Below are 21,299 nucleotides of genomic sequence, written 5' to 3' on the forward strand. Positions count from 1 at the left end.
GCCACCATGAACTGGCGTCCTGAATTCTGGCTTGATAAATGCACGTGGCCTGGCAAATACTATCAGTTTTAATGTCAGCTACTCTTGTTACTGGCAATAGTGATCATGACATTCGAGAGGTTAGATAAAAGGGTTTAATTAGTTAAGGATTTTTTTCTGCTTCAGTTCTCGTGCGTGAAACGTAGGAACCTTCTTCAAACGCCATAGAAAATGCGTTTTTTATTCTAGGTCGTTTATCTACATTGCGAAACTGACCAAATAATCCATAAATGCGAAGAAATGAATACAGCCCACATATAAAAAGACGAACAACCAAATTCGAAAAGCATGCAACATAAACGATGTCAGGTTAAGGTACCAGTATAAAAAACACACAAATATACGGCCTGCGTTAAGTTGGGCCTTTATCGCAAGGTTAAAAAAATGTTATCTAACAAAGCCACACATTGTAAAACCTTTAAGTTTTTTTTAATGAATGTTGCAAGTTATTAGCCGCTGCAGAGTCTTCCACCTCACATAAGTGAATGCAAACAAAGTGGCGGATGCTACATATTCATATGCTGTAGTACAGTTCATAAAATGTTCACAGATGGGACACGACTAATATTCTACAGCGTAACTCATTAATTAATTTTTTCCCCGTTTGGCCTGCCAAATACCTACGTCCTTGACCAAATACAGTTTCTCAGGCACTATTCGATCTAAACAATGCATTAATTAGTTCATACAAATATACATAACCTCAAGCTCACTATCCACCCAAAGCGTCGGAGGAAAGGTGAGAAATGTACAGCCCCAGAGCGAATGGAGTCATCAGCACTGAGATCCCACGCACTTCTGACATCCAGCGATTTTCTTGATGCCTTTATCCCCGAAACTAAAACATAGTCTTCGCTAGTTATTTCCTACTATACAGAGTCTCAAATGCCTACATTTCTAAGAACTTTTCACACCAAATGTGGACGCTAATGCATTCGCCAACAAATATTCATCAACACCGAGCTTCCCTTTACCTATACGCTACTCAGCCCCAGTATCCGAGCACACAACTACACATAAGAGATGTCATTAAACGCTATTGTACACACTATATACAAAGGCTAAAATCACACACGCCACATTTTCGCACTACGTCTTAAGCTTTTAAGTTTATCTTTCATTCTTGACACTGTTCAATCATGATTAGTGCCAGCAGACACTTGCACCAAAGTACCAATTCATATACATTTCACAACCTAAGAGTCACAAGAAAAACGAAGTCTGCTTTCCTCCAAGCCTACGTAGCACAACGAAAACTGTTCATTCCAAGCCATCCTCGTCCTTCATTCATGCAACCCATCCATACGCTGCTCGTTCCTTTTCGTCATTCCTACAATCCATCCTAACCGTTCAATCCTCTTCACCACCAACGTTCCACGATCGTTCCACCTCACACACACCTCACTCCGAAGGTTTCCCCGCTGCTCCCGATCGCCTCGTCTGACTCATCGGAACCAACGCATAAATCTGGTCCAACGTCAGTTTATGCTTCGTCTTTAGGTGAACACGAAGATCGGGAACCCTTCCTTGGACTTTGCCGCAGATAACACACGTTGTTGCGCCGAGATGGGCCTTGCGGTGTTGGATCATGGAGTCGCGTTTGGAGTACGAACGTCCGCAGATATCGCAGCTGAACGGTGGTCCCGAATCTGCGGAAATGGAGGAGTGTTAGCTAACTGTGGCATGAGATGGGTTATAGAGTTCTATATTCTTTATGAATTCATGCACGTGTAGCCATCATTGTTTCCTTTGTTTTCTTACAATTTCCGTACCATTTCAGCTCTCCCAATACCTTGCATTTTCCTACTTTTCACCTCTCTCTTTCATTTCACCATCCCCATCTTCCTCGCCACCATCCCCCGGTTTCAAGACCTTCTAAGTTCTTTAAGAGACACTTATCTTTCCATGCTCACATTTCGAAGCATTTGATGTGAATAAAAGAAATAAACCAACTGACCGGTTCTTATGCGAAATCATCGAAAAAGAGTGGTCTAATGGTCAATGCTCATGTTTGAAAATACTCAGTACGTGCGACAACGTATCTGAATGTAAAAAGTCGCGGGTGAAGGAAAACAACAATAAAACATACCATCGCAAGAACAGCATTGTATTCGGAACTAGCCCAAACATATTTTATATAGAAACAGTGAAATCCAAAGCCTTACTTTCTCACTTACTCACGCGAAAAGTGTTCGCCCCAGGTTACCTTTGTTCGAGCTCAGTTCCACGCGTATAAGGACAGTCACAAACAGCACGGTAAAGATGATGGCACAAAAGAGTGGCGAAATGTGCATCGAAACGATTCAAGTGGGAGCAAAAACCAACCACAAAGTTGATGCAATTTTTTCCACACCACGGGCGCAACTGAGTTCAGAGGCCTCACTCGTCAAAAGCTGTGCTTTATACACATTAAAAACCCGGCATCAACAGTCAGCTTTTGGAAAGGGCAGATGAGGAAGCCAGTCGTATTTACATTAACATTTACACATAACCTTCAAACACCAAAATCCGTTCACCACAGCAGTCAGCATAGTCCCCACGCTCTGTATATGTCAGCATTTCACTCTCATATCATTCGCACCATGCACAACATCGACCCACTCTTGGCTAAGTTCGAACTTGTTTTAAAACAGTTGGGCTCCAGTTTGTCTGAGGCACCGGCCGCTTCGCTAACCAATCACACCGATTTCCACAGTGGCATTGCCAACACTTTGTCACTTTAGTCGCCCGGTTGTTACAATATCTAAACAACCGGCCTCTTCACACAGTTTCCTACCTTCGACGCTGGCAGCACGGTGTAACAACATCCACAGCCTGCCCATGAGACTGAAACGCACCGTAAGTCGTCCTTGTTCGCGCCCTGCGAGTCGTCACTCAGGCAACCATCGCTTTGCCTATATAGTCCTCGTTAGGCACACCGCACTGAACCATCGAAGATTATCTTCCTCATTCGCCTGTCCTTGAGGCTGGCCGAAGCATCACTAATTCACTACACCGCTTGGTCTATTCGACGATCTGTCAAGACCGTGCTGTGCTTTTCGTCATGCGATAGGTGACGACCATTCCGTAAACCTTCCATGACCACTGCGTTGCCTCGCGCACTCGGCTATCCACAGTTTCTTTTCTTTCCACTGGTCACCGAACTGAAGTCCGCGTTAGCCAGCTCATGGCGACATACGTGTCCAACTGTCCTGCTACATTTCCATCCACGATGCACAGCCACGCAACGCATTCTTCATCGCTCCACCTACTCTTCTTTCTTCTCTTCTTTCGCACTTCACTCCCCGCTTCACTGCCTTCGCTTCCGTGTAGGTACCATCTGCCTTATCTGTTCCGGCGGTAGATGATGCACGAACTGCAGATGGGCGCGAAGGTCCGCCACTTTGCTGAGAACTCGTCCACATATGCGACACCCAGTGACGCCAGCGTGGACTTTGCGGTGGTGGTTGAGATTGACGCGACCTGAGTAGCTTCGGCCACATATATCGCAGATATGCTGACCTGTGGAAGGGGATGGGTGGGGTTAGATGATGACTGGGTTTGAAGGCGACCAAGCAATGATGTTTGGGTTTTAGGGGAGCTCGCATTGCGTTGGTTACCATCTTTCTGGCGACCGTAACAATTAATATAGCGCGAAAGGGGTTATAAAATGAATGAATGCATGAAAGGCAGAAGTTATGAATAATTGGAAAGTGCCGATATTGCTAATTTGGAGCTATGCCATGTAAAAGCTATAGGCATGCAACCAATACTGAGGTTAGACGGGCCAAGTCACATGTCGGAAAGGCGCAAAACCAGCACTCAGACTCAGTTGCCTTTAGGTACGTACACCTGCACGTTTCAGGGCTTCTAGAGACGATGAGGAAAATATTCATTCTTTTTCCTTCTAAGAAAAAATATTCATTCTTCCTTCTAAGTCTTCTAAGAGAAACGAAATGGAAAACTAGTAATGAAGCGCATCAACATTTCGGGTGCTCCTCGAAGCTGAACTTGGTGTGTCCGGAACTGCACGAGCCATTCGTATAACAAGGGTTTAAAAAGGTAACTCATGTAATGATGGAGCCTTATCGCCTATCTTAACTAGCATGTCGATTAGTACCCAAACAAGATTTGAAGAACATTTTTGGTTTATTGAAACAGCGAAAGCCACAGAAAATGAAGGAAACCCCACCACACATAAAAAATGCAATGCTTGTCACCAGCGCGTGCACCCATTCATCAAAAACCAGAAGAAAAAATGGAAGGGCATCGAAAAATTCCATTCTGACACCGTGCTGGATACAAAAAGCGAAACAAGTCGTTGTGAAGAACGCTTTACAATGCAAGGCACATCCTGGACTACAGATGACAAACGGCAATTCTAGGACATGTTCGGATACTCCTCAAAATATCGCAAGGCAACTTCTTGGTGAGGCACTGACATAACGTCTAACAATTTTCTGGGGCTACAATAATGATTCGTATTATACACATACAGGATCTCCATCTCGTATTACCACAAAGCAAACTATTCCGGCTACACATCACCCTGTGCTAGACCACTCCTTCCAAAATACAAACGCTCGTGCTCACGCATCAAACATCCTTCATTGTCACACTTCTTTATCACACCACCACAAAACATTTCCACATCAGTCCTTCGAAGTGTGATCCTTCACTTTCAGCACTTTGTACCTCAGAACGGGCCCATTGGTCGGTTTGGGTTAAACCTCATCGGAACCAGAGTCCTAACCTCTTCTGGTGACAGCCTGTGTGCAGTCAGCAAGTGACTCCTCAGGTGGAACACCCTGCTATAGCTCTTGGAGCACACAGGACATGTTGTATCTCCTTGGTGCGATTTGATGTGCCGAACTAGTGAGTCGCGGTTGTGGTAGAGTCGACCGCAGGTATCGCATGAGTAAGAACCTGTGGATGAAGATGGTGGAAGCGTCAGAATGGAGTGGAGGGTTATCAGCAGTGAATAAAGATGACAGGTTGAGTCAAAGCCTTGAGGGCAGACTTATTGGCTGCAAGACAGGCGGTTCATCAACAATGCATGGAAATAATTGGGGAGAGTTGTTAAGGGTACAGAGTGATGAACAGTCACAACGAGGTGTTACAATTCTAAAGCATCTGCTTTGGAGGCTTGATGAGACAGCAACCGCGGTTCTCTCCTCGCGGAAGAAACTCTACAAAATGTTACCCAACTAAAACGACCAATAAAACAAATACGAGACCAGAGCGATATCAAGTATTTGCCTACCCGTGTCGCATGTCCCTAATTAACATACTCCATCGAACGATGCAAGATTGAAGTCCTCACGAACTTGATCAACAAAGAAAAAACAATAAAACAAAAGAGAATATAAATGGTAATGTGTATTGTACAACTGCGCAGACCGAAATTGAACAAGACACCACCTCCCCATAGCTTAGACCATAATATCTTGCATACTCCTTCAAAGTCCAGCACAGTCTCTTGGCATATAAGGACACTTTCCTCACAGTCAGAACAACACTCTTTACATAGTTCAGCTCGCAAGTCGCAATGTCATAAAGCACAAGTAGACACAAGAGTATACACGAGGACACATCATTGTACATTTACCACCAACCAAACCACGTTTAATGAGTTCTCCGCGGGTGTAACGAAAGCGGCGGCAATGCGGCGGCGCAAATCTTCTCCACAGTCATCTTACGTCATACCATCTAAAGATGAATCCTAAAATCGGCCACACGGTTACAGACTTCCCGGCAGATCCCGAACACTTCTTACATACCAAACACGCTCCTTCGTAATACATGAAACATCCTAATCGCCACTTAGCTTAGTTTCACATAAACACCAAAGAGCACTCGCAACATTCCTTAACCGGATCTTTCGCATCAACCATCACATCATCGTTCCGAACGGGATCTTTCACATCGATTATTATCATTCCGAACAAGACCTTTCACATCAACCTACGACTTTCCGAACAACACCTTTTACACCAATCACCATTTTACGAGCGGGATTTATAACAATTAGCATCCTTCAGAACGGGATTTTCCACATTAATCAACACCTTCCGAACGGGATCTTAAACAATGACCATCCTTCAGAACGGGATTTTTTCACATAAATCACCACTTTCTTAACGGCTGGTAAGGGCTATTTCTCATAGGGACCAGCGCTCGCACCTCTTCTACAGGTAATCTGTGTATTGTCAGCAGCTGATGACGGAGGTGGAACATGCGGCTGAAGCTATTGGCGCACAGTGGACATGTTGTATCTCCTTGGTGGGATTTGATGTGTTGAACTAGCGAGTCCCGGTTGTGGTAGAGTCGACCACATGTGTCGCAAGAGTAAGAACCTGTGGATGAAGATGGTGGAAGCGTCAGAGAATGGGTTGGAGGGTTAGTTTGGGTGTACACAAGGTGATTGCAAAGCCCAGCGCGGCTGGAGTTTAATGACAGCTGACTCCTGGGTCCTGACAGACACCGTCCAGACTTCTGGCTGGAGTTTAACCAACAGGGAATGCAGATCACGTTTTGAGCTAGCGTCACTAAGGGTCATTTATTAAATGGGGCTTGCATTGAACGCACCATTGAGTGCATTCAGTGTTCAAAATTGCGCCCACTGGCAGGCCGATACTTCATCAACAGTGAATAAATATGACAGCTTGAATCAAAGAACGGCCTAGAAACCGATTCTACCACACTGATGACTAAGGTGTTGCAACCCCACAGCACCTGTTTTAAAACTTAGAGGCATTGGGAAAACATAATATAAGTACTTTCCGTAGGACAGCGGTCGAGGGTCTCTCAACGAACGGTAGGTAGGTACCCGAAAAATGAGCTTATCGAAAAGATCAATGAAATAAAAACGAACCACTTCTGGTTTCAAATTTTGAACTGTTGAAGTCGCGTATGACTACAATACGGTTCAGGTTTCCAGCGTTCGTCACTGGCTCGAGGCATGAAGAAATCAGGGATACTTTACGAATAAAATGTGAAAAAAAATAACAATAAAATAAAATGTCAAAGGTACAAATATGGCTGTGTATTGTGCGAAGAGCGAAGCCGATACAGTGATCACAAATGTGCGTTCAGAGCTGAAAGTGCAAGACATACGCTATTCTACAGTGACACAGAACTCCATCATTACTAACGTAAATTCGATGGACTTGATCCATCAAAACGTGGCTCATCACTTAGCTTAGGTGGAAAACTACCAAACTTCTCGGTATGTCAGGCTCGAGCAAACGCCAACGTCAGGTTCTAATATGACAAAGAGCTTTCTCGGTCACGTTCGCAAGAACACTGCATCTGCTATCCACACCATCATTCGCCACCATTCCGACAATCGCTTCAAGATGTGTTATGTGACGCTTGAGAACTCGAGACACTTCTGTGCTCATTTAAAACAATCGGAACAGGTGGCCGGCTGTCTGGCAAGATACACTACTAAACAAAAGTGCACCGGTTCACGCTGCAAAAATGAATAACCCTATCCCTCTTCAATGCTTTCACACTTTTGCTGTTCCCCTGACAGCACAGTGCATAGTTATCTAATGACACATTCTACCAGAATTACAACAATGTCACGGATTGCACCGTGAAAGACAGACATCCTACGTTCATCCAGCAGCTCAGACATTTTCCTTCGCAGCTCAGCCCTCGCACGAGCTAAGTGAGGGACTTACAGCATACCCTGTCTCTTCCAGTGGACTCCCGCACATCTCAATAAGCCTCCTCCACATTTATGGACCAGTGCCCTCGCAGCTCAGACCATAAAGCTCAGTGTAGCCCTCCAGAGTCACACGGTCTCTGCGAATCCAAGAACACCTCTCACACTAAGCAGAACAATCTCATCACAAATCATGTAACCTCCTCGACACTTAAACGCATCTCACTCTCCCTTTCCTCCATAACCCACAGTACATCCTCACATCACACCGCCAAGCCCAAACCATGTTCAGAGCGTTCTTCTGGGATGCGACGAAGGTGGTGGTACTGCAGCGCGAATTTCTTCCGCCGACATCTTATGCACCATCTGAAGATGAATCCTCAGATCTGCCACACGGTTGGACACTTTCCCACAGACTCGGCATGTCGTGATTCCGGCGTGGACCGTACGATGTTGACGAAGGGAGCGCTGGTTGCGATACCATCTTCCGCAGACGTCACAACCGTATCCTCCTGCCGGACAGAAAAGTAAGGCGTCAGATGGTGGGTTCGAATCCCGCCGACGGCGAGTTCGTGTTATAGGGATGGTAATTAAGGTTGAACAGTGACAAGTGACACTTGGCGTAGGTGGCAAGGTGAAAACAACACACAGAGGATAGTAAGTATGGCTTCTGTTAGCTTCTGTTAGTTTGGATTACGACGAAACATGAAAAACTTACCTATGGTCCATCCATTGTATCTAAGGTAGGTAATGAAAACGGTAAAAAATGACTGGTTTCCATCTTCAATCAGAAAACAGGTAAAAGCAGAGACTCATTATGACGTACGGCTCTCGCGAGATAAGCGGTAGGTTTTGCACTTTTACATTTCTGGTTATATCTCAGAAACTAATCGATCTACGATGAAGCCATTTTACACGATTATGGGCGGCTTGTTACCCAACAAGTCGATCGCATCTCCAACACTTAAAAGACGACGAAGATATAGCCTGAAGTACACTAAATTTTCTAGGTGCAAAACCTACTGCTAAAACCCGCGAGACCTGTACATCCATTACCCCTCGTCTAATCCATGTTTTGTTTATAAGGGTTGCATCAAAACTTCGGAAGCAACAATGCATCTAAATGAAAATCAGACGTAAAAGTCAAAGAGCTGACACAGAAGAAAACAGAAGGACATTTATTACGAGAACTTCAAGAATGAACAGCAGTAAATCGGTTCGATGATATCCGAAAGATTCTTTCCGACGTGCTACCCGTCAGAAAGGCATTGCTTCTACAATACAACTGAACTACTATTACGAAAGCCACTCTCGTTTGAGCATCATTCATCATAACCAACCAGGAACCAGCGAAAAAAGTTAACAAATAAGGAAAACAGTTATCCACTAAAAAGACAGAAAAAACTAGTAGGTCCTACGTCCCGAAATCGGAGCTCGTCTGCTCCACTGCTGCCAAAGTACGCGCGAGCATCATGACGTCCAGGTTACTGCGGTGGTCGCAGGCCCTCTTCATCATCATCCCGGTCCAAGGAGTCGATCTGATGCTCTACCGAGCGTCCAGACGCTAGCGAGGGTGGGACACCGCTCTGTATACTTCTTCAGTCGACAACCCGTGTTAAACATCATAAGTCGCCGACAAGCGTCCAAGCACTAACGAATGTAAGGCACTGCCTTATAGACTTCGTCAGGCGACATCCGTTCTTAACATCATATGTCGCCGACAAGCGTCCGAACGCTAACGAAGGTAAGGCACTGCCTGATACACTTTTTCAGTCGACATCCGTGTCTTAACATCATATGTCGCCCACAAGCGTCCGAGCACTAACGAATGTAAGGCACTGCCTTATAGACTTCGTCAGGCGACATCCGTTCTTAACATCAAATGTCGCCGACAAGCGTCCGAACGCTAACGACGGCAAGGCACTGCCTTATACACTTCTTCAGGCGACATCCCATGTTTACACATCATATGTCTGCGCAGATCCGCGACTCGATTCGCAACCTTGCCGCAAATTTGGCAGCAAGTGACCCCTCTGTGAACTTGGCGATGCTGGCCGACCGACTCGATGTTCCGGAATCTCCGGCCGCACTCTTCACACCGGTATGGACCTGCGGAGCAGGACGAGAAAACTGGTTAGTGGAATGTGGGCGACAGAGACAGTTATGTACCAAAAAGGCGTGTGATGACACAGAACCTGAGGACGAAGAAAGACTGGTCAATAAAGAATGGAATTAAGGTGCATGGGAAACTCTATTTGGCAGGAAAAATGCCTAAAACTATCGTTTTCACCCGACGCCACGGAAGGAAACAATAATGTGGACAAGGAGGAAGAAAATATCTTTAAGTGCAATATGGGCGACAAGAAAGCAAATTGAATGCAAAGATTTTCACGAAATTACGTCAAACAGGAGTGGTTGGTAGAATGCATGTTGTAATTTGCTGCACAACAGGAGCTGTTAAAGAGACGATGTGCACGATGAAGACTCTTCTATTAAATAGCATGCAGAGAGCAACAGCATACGAACCCAATAAAAATGCACATCCCAAACCAGCGTCTTTGGAGTACCGTAACTGAAACTTGGATAGCAATATCAAGTGACAAGTGCAAACGTATCTCAGTGCTTAGAGTTGAACAGTATTCGCATACGTGACGATGTTATCCATCAATTTAGATATGGTTTGACAGCCAGAATCGCCCTCTCAACAAAAGTGGAAATTAAAACAGCTGTCAGTATATTCAAGGCAACGAAACACTTATAAAACGCTGTGGGAAAAGGACAGCAAGTTACATGATTGGATTAGACTGATCACTTGACTTTCAAAAACACACACAATCAATATACAACAGTGGATGATCAACAGCCAACAATACCTATTCGTAAAATGAATGTTTACAGTCTGCACGAAATTCGAAAAGATACAATGTACAGAGCTCTTCAGAAATACTTCAAGATACACCAAAAGTGGAACAGAAAAATTTGTGAGCATGCAATCCAGTCTCAGGGAAAATCCTGATAGAGCGTTATTCACCTGTGGAAGGCTTCAAGTTCTAATGCACACGCAGCAGTGTGTACAAATGCTGCACAAAGATTGTTATTTGTCAGAATATCAATATTTCAAAAACTGGCTTTCGGATTCCCACATGGTGGAGGGAGGAGCCTCCAACCTAATGGATGAGCTGGATTATCAGTAATCACTAATGGATATCACCTATGGATAACCTAATGGATGATCAAACGTCGCAACTCACACTTGAATACCACCGGTCTGAGCTCAAAAGCAGCAATGCCACAACGCGCACACACGCTCTGCAAAATATTAACATTGAGCAGCCGGAGCAAAACGGTAGCTAGGCGTTAGATGGGTCACATAAGCGTCGTGCGAGAACAGAGTAACGCCAGTATCTCACTGTCTCGTCCATAACCACCGAACAACTACCGCTGTCCTTCACTTAACTCTGAGCTCATGTATCTACATGGTCGGTGAGCCCTCAGTTACTGAGACCTCTGTTCAGTGACACTTGAGCTCACCGGAGTGACGGAATCTCTCTTACCATCACCAACTTACAAATTCAAGCTGGCCCAAACTGAATCTCTCTGTCACAAGCTATTTGTCTTCACCAGCTCACCTTCATAAAACCGAAGTCTCAACCATATTAAAAAAAAACACTCAAGTTACTCAGTCAGCCACTCCCAATACCCATCCTAGCCGTTCACCGGCGCTTCAATTCACTGGCGCCTCAGTCACTGCTGCAAAGGCTGCTTTCGTGGCCGTTCACCGGCGCCTCAATTCACTGGCGCCTCAGTCACTGCGGTCGAGGCTGCGGTGCGCCGGCCAGAGGCGGCACCCCAAAGAAGTGATACTTCTCTCTTGTTGGTACCAGAGCTCGAATCTCTTGGGCACTGAGCTTGTGCACCACTTTGAGATGCGTCCGCAGATCGGCCACCCGACTTGACACGCGGCCACAGAGGGCGCACGTGGTGGCTCCCGCGTGCATCTTACTGTGGTGGTTGAGCGACACGCGGCTCGAGTACGATTTGCCGCACGTCTCGCAGCGGAAGCTTTCTGTGAAAAGTAGACAAGACGTTAGAGAATAGACGCGCAATGCTGGCATGCACATTGTGGCGATGATAGCTGAAGTGATGATTATGATGCCGATAGGATAGGGCATTAGGACTGCGTAAGTCATTGGAACAATTCAGTAACATAGGAAAATTATCGACTCAGATACTGAGACCTCCGTCCTATTTGGGCCGCGTAGTATGCCTAGATATCAGCTGCTATGGACGAAGAAACTCGACAGATGATTGTGTACATCGACTTACGTATGGAGCAATACATGATAGTAACCTGTTCGGATGTTAGCTTCTGTAAAATAAGTGCACTGAAAAGACTCGTGCAATCGGTACTCACTTTAAAGAGACTGTTGTCAACAGGGGTGCAATGGTTCGAGGCATTTTTACATTTAAAAAGAACGAAATCCACAAGCGTGTGATTTGATTATAAAAAGATATTCGAACTGAATACCTAGTACCGTAGTTAAATATCAAGACCTTGTTTATGTCCGCTAATATCGTCAACTTATAGATACAACGCTATATGAACACTTTTGTAGATAAATAAAAACTCAATGTAAAGGACAAATTGGGTATCGTAACGGATTTGTTGCTTGCAAACTTCGTAACGCTAGTCGTGTAACATTCTGAGGCTATCGGTAGACAGATATCAGTTGGACAGCAAAACTGTGTTCCCTTGTACACCACACTACACGCTTCCGTTCAAAACTGTATTATTATGCTCCGCATTCACTAGAAAACAAATTCCTGACGCAGTTACATCACTGAAAACAGCAAATCAAAAAGGTAGCTAAGTAGAGAGATCAAGGCAAATCTAGTAACAGGAAAGCGTAGAATATCACTAGACTAACGTGAACACACAAAGGAGCTGTCTGAAAATCTAATAGGGCGTTTTAGGTCCCTTTCCTAGTGTATTCGCTACAACTGCTAACTAGGTAGGGGAGAACGGGGTTAATTGTAACATTTTTTGCATTTTATCATCTGGTGCAAACACTTTTGCAGATATAAAACTCTTTCTTTTATTTTCAGAAACTATGATGTTTTGTCTTTAAAATGTTGTTAAAACATTTCCGAAATAACTTATTTTTTGGGTCAAAATTGTTGTCCGAAAAAAACAATTCATCTGTTACCATTAACCCCAGATACGTGGTCAAAAGTAACACCACCCGGGGACAATTGTAACATGCTAATTTACAGGCTACAGCAACACAATTTTTCCCAAAACTTTGATTTAACAAAAGTATTGAACACTTGTTCATCTTCCCAGACTTGGTAGAGACGGTTCTTCTCAGGAAAAAGGCTTAAAACCTCGCACTTATACAGGGGTTGGATGGACCTCCTCTCCCTCGGTTTTTCGCAAATAAACCACGTAAAAAGCTGCCGATTGCGACAAAACTTACAGTTCTCTTAATTCTAGCAATGTTTCATCTCCCTTGAAAATTTGACGACTTTGACATAATGGCCACTGACCTATAACCTGTTACATTTGACCCCTGCAAAAATGTTACAATTGTCCCCGTCGCGCCTTGACATATTTTAGACGAAACTGGCGCATAAAGATTTTGCATGTACAGCATTTAATGCTTTCAATTTATGGACAACAAGCCTGCCAACGCTTACACAAAGTCTGAAGTCGATATCTTTTCAATGGCGGGAATGAGATAATCAAATATAACGGTATAAAAATTTACAAAATGCACTCAAAAACACATTACTGTGCACAGCCATCGACATACCCGTCGCTTTCGCTTCATACTCCGTTGGGAAAGGCAGTATAGAAATACGCATTTTCGATCTTAACATCAGCTCATTCTATTGGTAAGTTTATGAATTATTAACACTGTTACAATTGCCCCGTGTTACATTTGACCCCGCTCTCCCCTACTAACGATCTATGATTCGGCGAATAGATCATACGACAGACAAGAGCCAGCCTGAACATTTTCGCGGCTGTGTCACTCGCAAAACTGATCGACAAGAACAACCAAAATCGTTTACCGGTAGATGCGGCTCTGGGAGCGCAAACACAATTCATCCAATGGTTCTCAGTTATTTCCCAACTATCCATGGCACCATTATTGTACTTATCCATAACAGGGCTTATCTGCAACAGAAAACACAGACATGGCTCCCTATTTCCACAACTTGTCTTCAGCACCAGATTAATGCGATGACAGACTATTCACATCATGCCGTCTGCGTCTGACCACCAGTGTTGACATTTCCCTGGCATAACGTTGCCACTATCTGTCATTTGCCTCTGATTGACAATATTTTGATACTTCACTGCTAACTTATGCAAACCATTTGCGGCTTCCCCCTCATCAACCACAGAATCACAAGCTGCGTTTCGACAAATCATTCACCAGTTCAGTTTCTCAACAAACAGGTCACCTCTTATGCGGTTTGCCTGTCTTGGATAACACATGATGGTTCTGGCGATGAAACATAAGTCCAGTAATGCTTTCGTAACGGCGTCCACAGATCTTGCAGGCGAACCCAGCTGGGGGAAAATCAGATGAGAAACGTCAAAAGCGTGAAGAGGTTGGCGATTGCGATGATCATGGGTGTTAGTTCAGCACTGGCGGGTGTAGATGGGAGCATGTGGGGCAAATGTTCCTTGTCAGTGTTCGAAATCGATGAAAATTTGCCGTTTCGAGAATGGAAAGGAAACCTAACAGCTTTTATTGAGAAAAGTTGACTTAAACTTACGCAGCAGCGCATAGGCAATTAAAGCCCCAAGTTTTTGGAAGTTGGAGACGTTCTGAGGGGAATCCATCCGGCAGCTTGCGAGACCCCATCTTCTTGGATCCACATATGGTGTTAAGGGGCAGAGACCGAGGTTATATGTGCATGGAGTAAATGCATGTTAAAAACGGACTATAATGGTGAGCGAGTACCAAAATCCGTTCCTGATACGCCTTTACTTGTTCAAGTAACTCAAGTAAGAGACAAGGAGAAAGGGGAAGAGGATGGTTTGAACTTCGTATACGTTTGGCACTTGACAGTGAGTTGTTTCTTTTGGGTTATATGATAATGAATAATCATAGTTCGTGTTAATGTTAAACCGGAGCGATAAAGCGTTGTGGTTTGCAGTATGAGTGACTCTGATCCCGTCCTGTTGTAATCGTCAGGCTGCCCCGTGTCACAAAAAGATAACAATGCAAAGTGTTATTGAAGTAACTTCGTGGTACGTTCTACATGCTGATGTAAGCCCCGAAAATGAAAGAGTCATCGGCGTAGCGAATGGTGTCGAACACGAGTCAGAATGGAAAATAAGCGAAAGCCTAGAATAGAAAATTGCCTTATATCATCTATCGTGCACCGTCCAAATAAATATTTATTAACATCAATCTATTTGTCACAAAAAGATGACAATCTTCACGGGGTACCAAAAAAAAAGGACGAACAAAGTCAAACTACAAACAACAAAGTACAAAAAAATCATTGCGAGGGGTTTATTTTCAAGGTTGCGCTACTTTGCAGCACTCATAAAACTCAGTGGTTCACACAACGCAATACCTTGAGACCTGGCGCCTCGGTCACTGTGGTCGAGGCTGCTTTCAAGGCCGTTCACCGGCGCCTAATTCACTAACGCCTCAGTCACTGCTGTCAAGGCTGCTTTCGTGGCCATTCACCGGCGCCTCAATTCACTGGCGCCTCAGTCACTGCTGTCAAGGCTGCTTTCGTGGCCATTCACCGGCGCCTCAATTCACTGGCGCCTCAGTCACTGCGGTCGAGGCTGCGGTGCGCCGGCCAGTGGCTGCACCCCAATGAACTGATACTCTCGTGTCGGAACCAGAGCTCGAATCTCTTGGGCGCTGAGCTTGTGAACCATTTTGAGATGCGTCCGCAGATCGGCCACCCGATTCGACACGCGGCCGCAGAGGGCGCACGTGGTGGCTCCCGCGTGCATCTTGCTGTGGTGGTGGAGCGACACGCGGCTCGAATAGGCTTTGCCGCATGTCTCACAGCGGAAGCTATCTGTGAAAAGTAGACAAGCCGTTAGTGATGATTATGATGCCGATAGGATAGGGCACTAGGACTGCGTAAGTCATTGGAACAATTCAGTAAAATAGAAAAATTATCGACTGCTGCTATTTGGGCCGCGTAGTAGGTATGCCTAGATATCAACTAATATGGACGAAGAAACTCGACACATGATTTTGTGCATCGACTTACGGATGGAGCAATACATGCTATTAGTAACTTGTGCTTGGATGGCAGCTTCTGTTAAATAGTGCGCTGAGAATACTAATGAAATTGGTACTCACTTAACCCGCGCACCGACGGGGGTCTGCGCCAACTTCGTACCGACGGGGGGGGGGGGGGCGGATGACCGCCCCCCCCTGAGATCTCGAGAACGAAGCAAGATAGCGACAAGCGGTAAACGGCATCGGATACGCACGGCCAAGATCTACAATTTTTACTAAGGTCATTTTCAGGTCAGGTCAAAGATGACGTCACAGGGGTCGAAAAAGTCAAAATGGCGGCGCTAGATATGGAGAGTTTTTCTCGAATAACTTTCGAATTAGTCAAGATAGGAACAAACTAAGGGCATCATCGTGATCCTCTCGTCAATACGCATCGAATGATATATATGTTGACCTCGAAATGTCAAGGTCATAGGTTGACCTCAGGTCACGTGACCTCGAGGTCATCATGTATATCATTCGATGCGTCTTGACGAGCTGAACACAATGAGACCATCCACGCGTCTGTATCTTGTTCCTGTACGGAGTTATTGGCCAAAAACCTTTGGTGACCTTTGATGACGTCACATGACCTCACAGCTGCCCAACAGCAAAACAGACCTCAAGGTAGTGAAGGTTGATCGTATATGAAGTCATGTATGGTATATGGGGCCATTCCGACCCGTTTTAGTGGTAAAAACAGGGAGTTGATTTTTCCCCCATTGACTTATAATGGGGAGGTCGCGAAATTGACCTGACCTTAGGTCACCGATATCAAAATTTCGAGATATACAAATTGTAGCTACTAATGACCTAATAATATCCTGTGAGTTTCAAAGGCCTCCGACATCTACTGTAGCTCTGGCACGGTGACAAATTTGCAAAAAAGTGACTTGAGGTTGGGTCATTCAAAGTGACCTGGTGACCTGACCTTAAAAGGTAGGAGGTTCAAACTTGCACACCATGTGTAAAATTGATGAGGTTATAGTCATACCAAATTTCCGCGCCGCGGTTTTCCCGCTATTCGCGAAAAACCTCAGGGGGGGGGGGGGGGCGGATATCCGCCCCCCCACGTCGGTGCGCGGGTTAAAACAGATGCTGTTGTCAACAATTACCTTGCACGGGCCATATGACAAGCGTTCAGTGGTTCGAGAATTTTTTTTTGTATCCAAAAAGAACGAAATTCATCAGGATTGTGACATAATTAACCTTGATTTTTATGAAAAAAATAAAACTGAATACCTATTCCCGTAGTTAAATATCAAGAACTTCATTGTGTTCGTTGCTCTCGTCTCCATATAGATACAACGCCACATGAGCACTTTGTAGATGAAAGAGAAAACTTAAAGGGACCCTCCCACCTTCAAAAACGTTAATGAATTGGCATGAAAGTGATGTCGCTCGGTTCAGAAAGAGCAAAAACGAATATCTACCAAATTTCATCGAAAAATATTCACCGGTTTTCAAGATATTAGACTTTTACTTTTGTTTACTTTTTGGGATATCCGCTGTTCCTAGCGACTTTATTTGAAAGTGCGGCATTTGTTGCGCGCAAAGCAGCGTATACCACCGCGTGCTACAAAACGTTTTAGTCAAACATTTAAAAATCGTTAGATATCTGCGCTGACGTCACACATTCAGAGGGGTATTCCTATGCATTAGCCCCTCTGAATCAAAATGCTGCAATTTTGAAATTCAATATTTCCGATTTAAGGCATTTCTCGATGTTGTGAGTGCCGAAACCGGTAATTGTGAGCCAGGGACCCCATTTTGGCTATCTCAACTCAAATCTAATGTTAAGGTGGGAGGGTCCCTTTAAGCAACATAACGGCGTTATTACTCGCAAACTTCGTACCGCCTTCGTAATTTCGTACCGGGAGTATCACATGACTGTGTGACACTCCCAAGCTATCGGTTAACAGATATCAGCTGGACCGCAAAACCACTTCCTCGCCTGTACACCACACTACACGCTTCTTTTCAATACTGTATTATTATGCTCCGCGTTCACCAGAAAAAAAAATCCTGACGCAGTAACATCACTAAAAACAGCAAATAAAAAAGGAAGCTAAGCAGAGAGATCAAGGCAAATCGAGAACAGGAGATCGTAGAATATCACTAGACCAACATGAACACGCAAAGGAGCTGTCTGAAAACCTAATAAGGCGTTTTTAGGTCCCTTTCCTAGAATATTCGCTACAAGTGCTAACTAGGTACTAAAGATCTATGATTCGACTAATAGATCATACGACAGAAAGGGACAACCTGAACATTTTCGCGGCTGTGTCACTCGCAAAAGTGATCGACAAGAACAGCAAAATCGTTTACCGGTAGATGCTGATCTGGGAGCGCAAACGCAATTCATCCAATCGTTCTCGGTTATTTCCCAACTATCCTTGGCACCATTATTGTACTTCTCCATAACAGGGCTTATCTGCACCAGAAAACACAGTCATGGCACCCCATTTCCACAACTTGTCTTTAGCACCAGTTTACTACGTTGACAAACCATTCACATCATGACGTCTGTGTCTGACCACCAAAGTGTTGACATTTCCCTGGCATAACGTTGCCACTATGTGTCATTTGCCTCTGATCGCCAATGTGCCGATGCTTCACTGCTAACTTACGCAAATCATTGGTGGCTTCCCCCTCATCAACCACAGGATCACAAGCTGCGTTTCGACAACTCATTCACCAGTTCAGTTTCTCAACAAGCAGGTCACCTCTTCTGCGGTTGGCCTGTCTTGGATAACACATGATGGTTCTGGCGATGAAACATAAGTCCAGTAATGCTTTCGTAACGGCGTCCACAGATCTTGCAGGCGAACCCAGCTGGGGAAAATCAGGTGAGAAACGTCAAAAACGTGGCGAGGTTGGCGATTCCGACGATCATGGGTGTTAGTTCAGCACTGGCGGGTGTAGATGGGAGCCGCTGGGGCAAATGTCCCTTGTCACAGTGTTCCAAATCTATGAAAAGTTGCCGTGTCTAGAATGGAAAGGAAACGTAACAGCTTTTATTGAGAAAAGTTGGCTTTAACTTACGCAGCAGCGCATAAGCAATTAAAGCCCCAAGTTTTTCGAGGTTGGAGCCGTTCTGAGGGGTATCCCACCGCAGCGAGTGAGACCATCTTCCAGCCTGGATGAACATATGGTGTTAAGGGACAGAGACCTGGGTTACATGAACGGATTAAATGCATATTACAAACGGACTATAATGGTGAGCAAGTAGGAAAATCCGTACCTGATGCGTGTTAACTTGCTCATGTAATCTAGGTAAAGGAAAGCTGCGCAGAGCATGGTTTGTTCTTGGTATATATGTTTGGCACTTGACGGTAAGTTGTTTGTTTTTGGTTAGATAATGATAATGTTGGTTCGTGTTCAATGAACACGAACCAACATGAACACTGTTCATGGTAAGCCGATACGATAAAGCGTTGGGGTTGGAGGTATGAGTGAGTCTGATTTCTTCCTCTCGTAATAGTCAGGTTGCTCTTTTTTATGAGGACCTACCTCAACTAGGAGTGAAACTGTACTAGGTCGGGTTAGTTGCCATGAATATAATCTGCAGAGTAAATGCATGTCATCAAAAGATAGCAATGCAAAGTGTAATCGAAATGAGTTCGTGGTACGTATAACACGCTCGTGTAAGCCCCGCAAATAAAAGAATCGTCATCGGCGTAATGGATGGTGTCTGACACGGGACAGAATGGAAAAGCGAAAGCCTAGAATAGAAAATTATCTTATATCATCTATCATGAACCGTCCAAATAAATATTCATTAACATCAATCTATTTGTCACAAAACGATTACTGTCTTCACGGGGTAACTAAATAATACAAAACAAACGAAGTCAAAAGGCAAACAACAGGGTGCAAAAAAATCAACATTCACGCGCCTGTTTGCGAGCGGTTTATTTCCACGGCTGGACACTTTGCAGTACTACCAAAACACAACGGTTTAAATAACATCGGAGACTTGTTGGCCACTCTTTGTTCACTTGGTGGACGAGGGGGGGGATGATGCTCTTGGCATCACTTCGCGATATTCGATAGCTGGTAACATCGAGAGCGTTCATTGGGCAGGATGAGCTGCAAAAAAAAAACATGCCTATGACAAATTGACAGAATGCACTGATAAGGACGACACTCACCCAACACAGTACCTTGAGACCTCATCCATTTTTGACAATTACTAAACTAGTTAACACAACTGAGAAACTTCTTTCACACTTACTTAGCAATTGGTCAAATACAACATGTTTGATTTGCTGCGTTTTCGTCCGCACACTAACGTTCGTTCCGCCAACTCATAATCGCACACATTCGTTCCGCCACCTAATAATCTTAGCCATGAATCTAAGCGAACAAAGCTTATCCACGACGCTTAGCGGACACGGCATGGCCATTAGCCTTAGCGACCAGAACTTAGCCATTCACTTCGTAAACCTATTGAGACGAACCCTTCTCCTGCCATACCGCTTAATTAAAACGCCACCTCGTAGTTTCATGACCACAAAGCCCTCCTGGTACATCCCTCAGCCTTTCACTTCACAGCATATCTTCCTGGCGTTGGCGCAAAGACACGACTTTCTTCCAACGTCATCTTATGCACGGTCTGGAGATGGATCCTCAAGTCGGCCACCCTGTTGGACACCTTGCCGCAGAGCCGGCAGGTGGTGAAGCCCATGTGGACCTTGCGGTGATGTCCAAGAGAATTGACGTTACGGTAACGCCGACCACAGATATCACAGGGATGGCCGCCTGAAAAAGAGTTAGTGTTGTCACACACTGAACAAACATTGTCCACGGCGTGGTTCGGAACTTAGAAAGGGTTTCAGAGCGACTTGACAGATATGCTTTCGAAGAACAATGTGCAGGACAATACGCAATGTAAGAGATATACGCTTCAATAAGAGACTGAACTTAACTGTTAGAGCTCATGAATTCGACTGAAATGCAAGGCTAGGGTGGGAAATTCTAGTAAGCGTTTGCAGGCGCGGATACAAGGGGGGGCCATGGGGGCCATGGCCCCCCCCCCCTTGGCCGATTTTTTTCAAAAATAAAATAAAAAGTTAAAAAGTTAAAAAGCTGAAAAGGGGGCCTCCTGAAAATAAAGTGGCCGAAATCCGATGAGTTTTTTTTAACCTACCCACTTAGTTATTTCTTAGAAGACTAGCTGAGAGGACTTCTTTGTTAGAAGATTGGTAAAGCTTTTCATAACTTGGAGGTCTCTTATACTCACAGAGATGACCACTTTTACAGGGCCTCCTAACCTGCACAGAGGGCCTCCAAGCCTGCACAGATGTTGAGATGTTGCCTGAACAGCTAGATAAGCT

The 21,299-nt window shown here is 44.7% G+C and overlaps 1 protein-coding gene across 16 annotated transcripts in view; it reads right to left on the reverse strand.

The window, feature by feature from the left end:
• The window catches only part of LOC122393141 (protein bric-a-brac 1-like), a 65,860-nt gene that overhangs the window by 20,372 nt on the left and 24,189 nt on the right, over positions 1-21,299 (reverse strand). The window contains exon 6 of one of the 16 annotated variants that reach the window (XM_043388822.1): positions 209-1,688. The exons of 6 other annotated variants lie outside the window; for them this stretch is intronic. In XM_043388822.1, coding sequence (XP_043244757.1) covers positions 1,441-1,688 — 248 coding nt within the window. In that variant the 3' untranslated portion in view covers positions 209-1,440. Of the gene's footprint in view, positions 1-208; positions 1,689-2,120; positions 3,541-4,070; positions 4,945-5,366; positions 6,375-7,048; positions 8,203-8,847; positions 9,800-10,407; positions 11,757-15,106; positions 15,752-17,934; positions 18,796-19,858; positions 20,725-21,299 lie in introns of those variants that run through there. 9 more of the 16 variants (XM_043388833.1, XM_043388830.1, XM_043388829.1 and 6 more) reach the window with 9 other exon arrangements.

This window comes from Amphibalanus amphitrite, unplaced genomic scaffold (assembly GCF_019059575.1).
Source record: "Amphibalanus amphitrite isolate SeventyFive unplaced genomic scaffold, NRLGWU_Aamphi_draft 000518F_arrow, whole genome shotgun sequence".
Classification (NCBI taxonomy): Eukaryota; Metazoa; Arthropoda; class Thecostraca; order Balanomorpha; family Balanidae; genus Amphibalanus; species Amphibalanus amphitrite.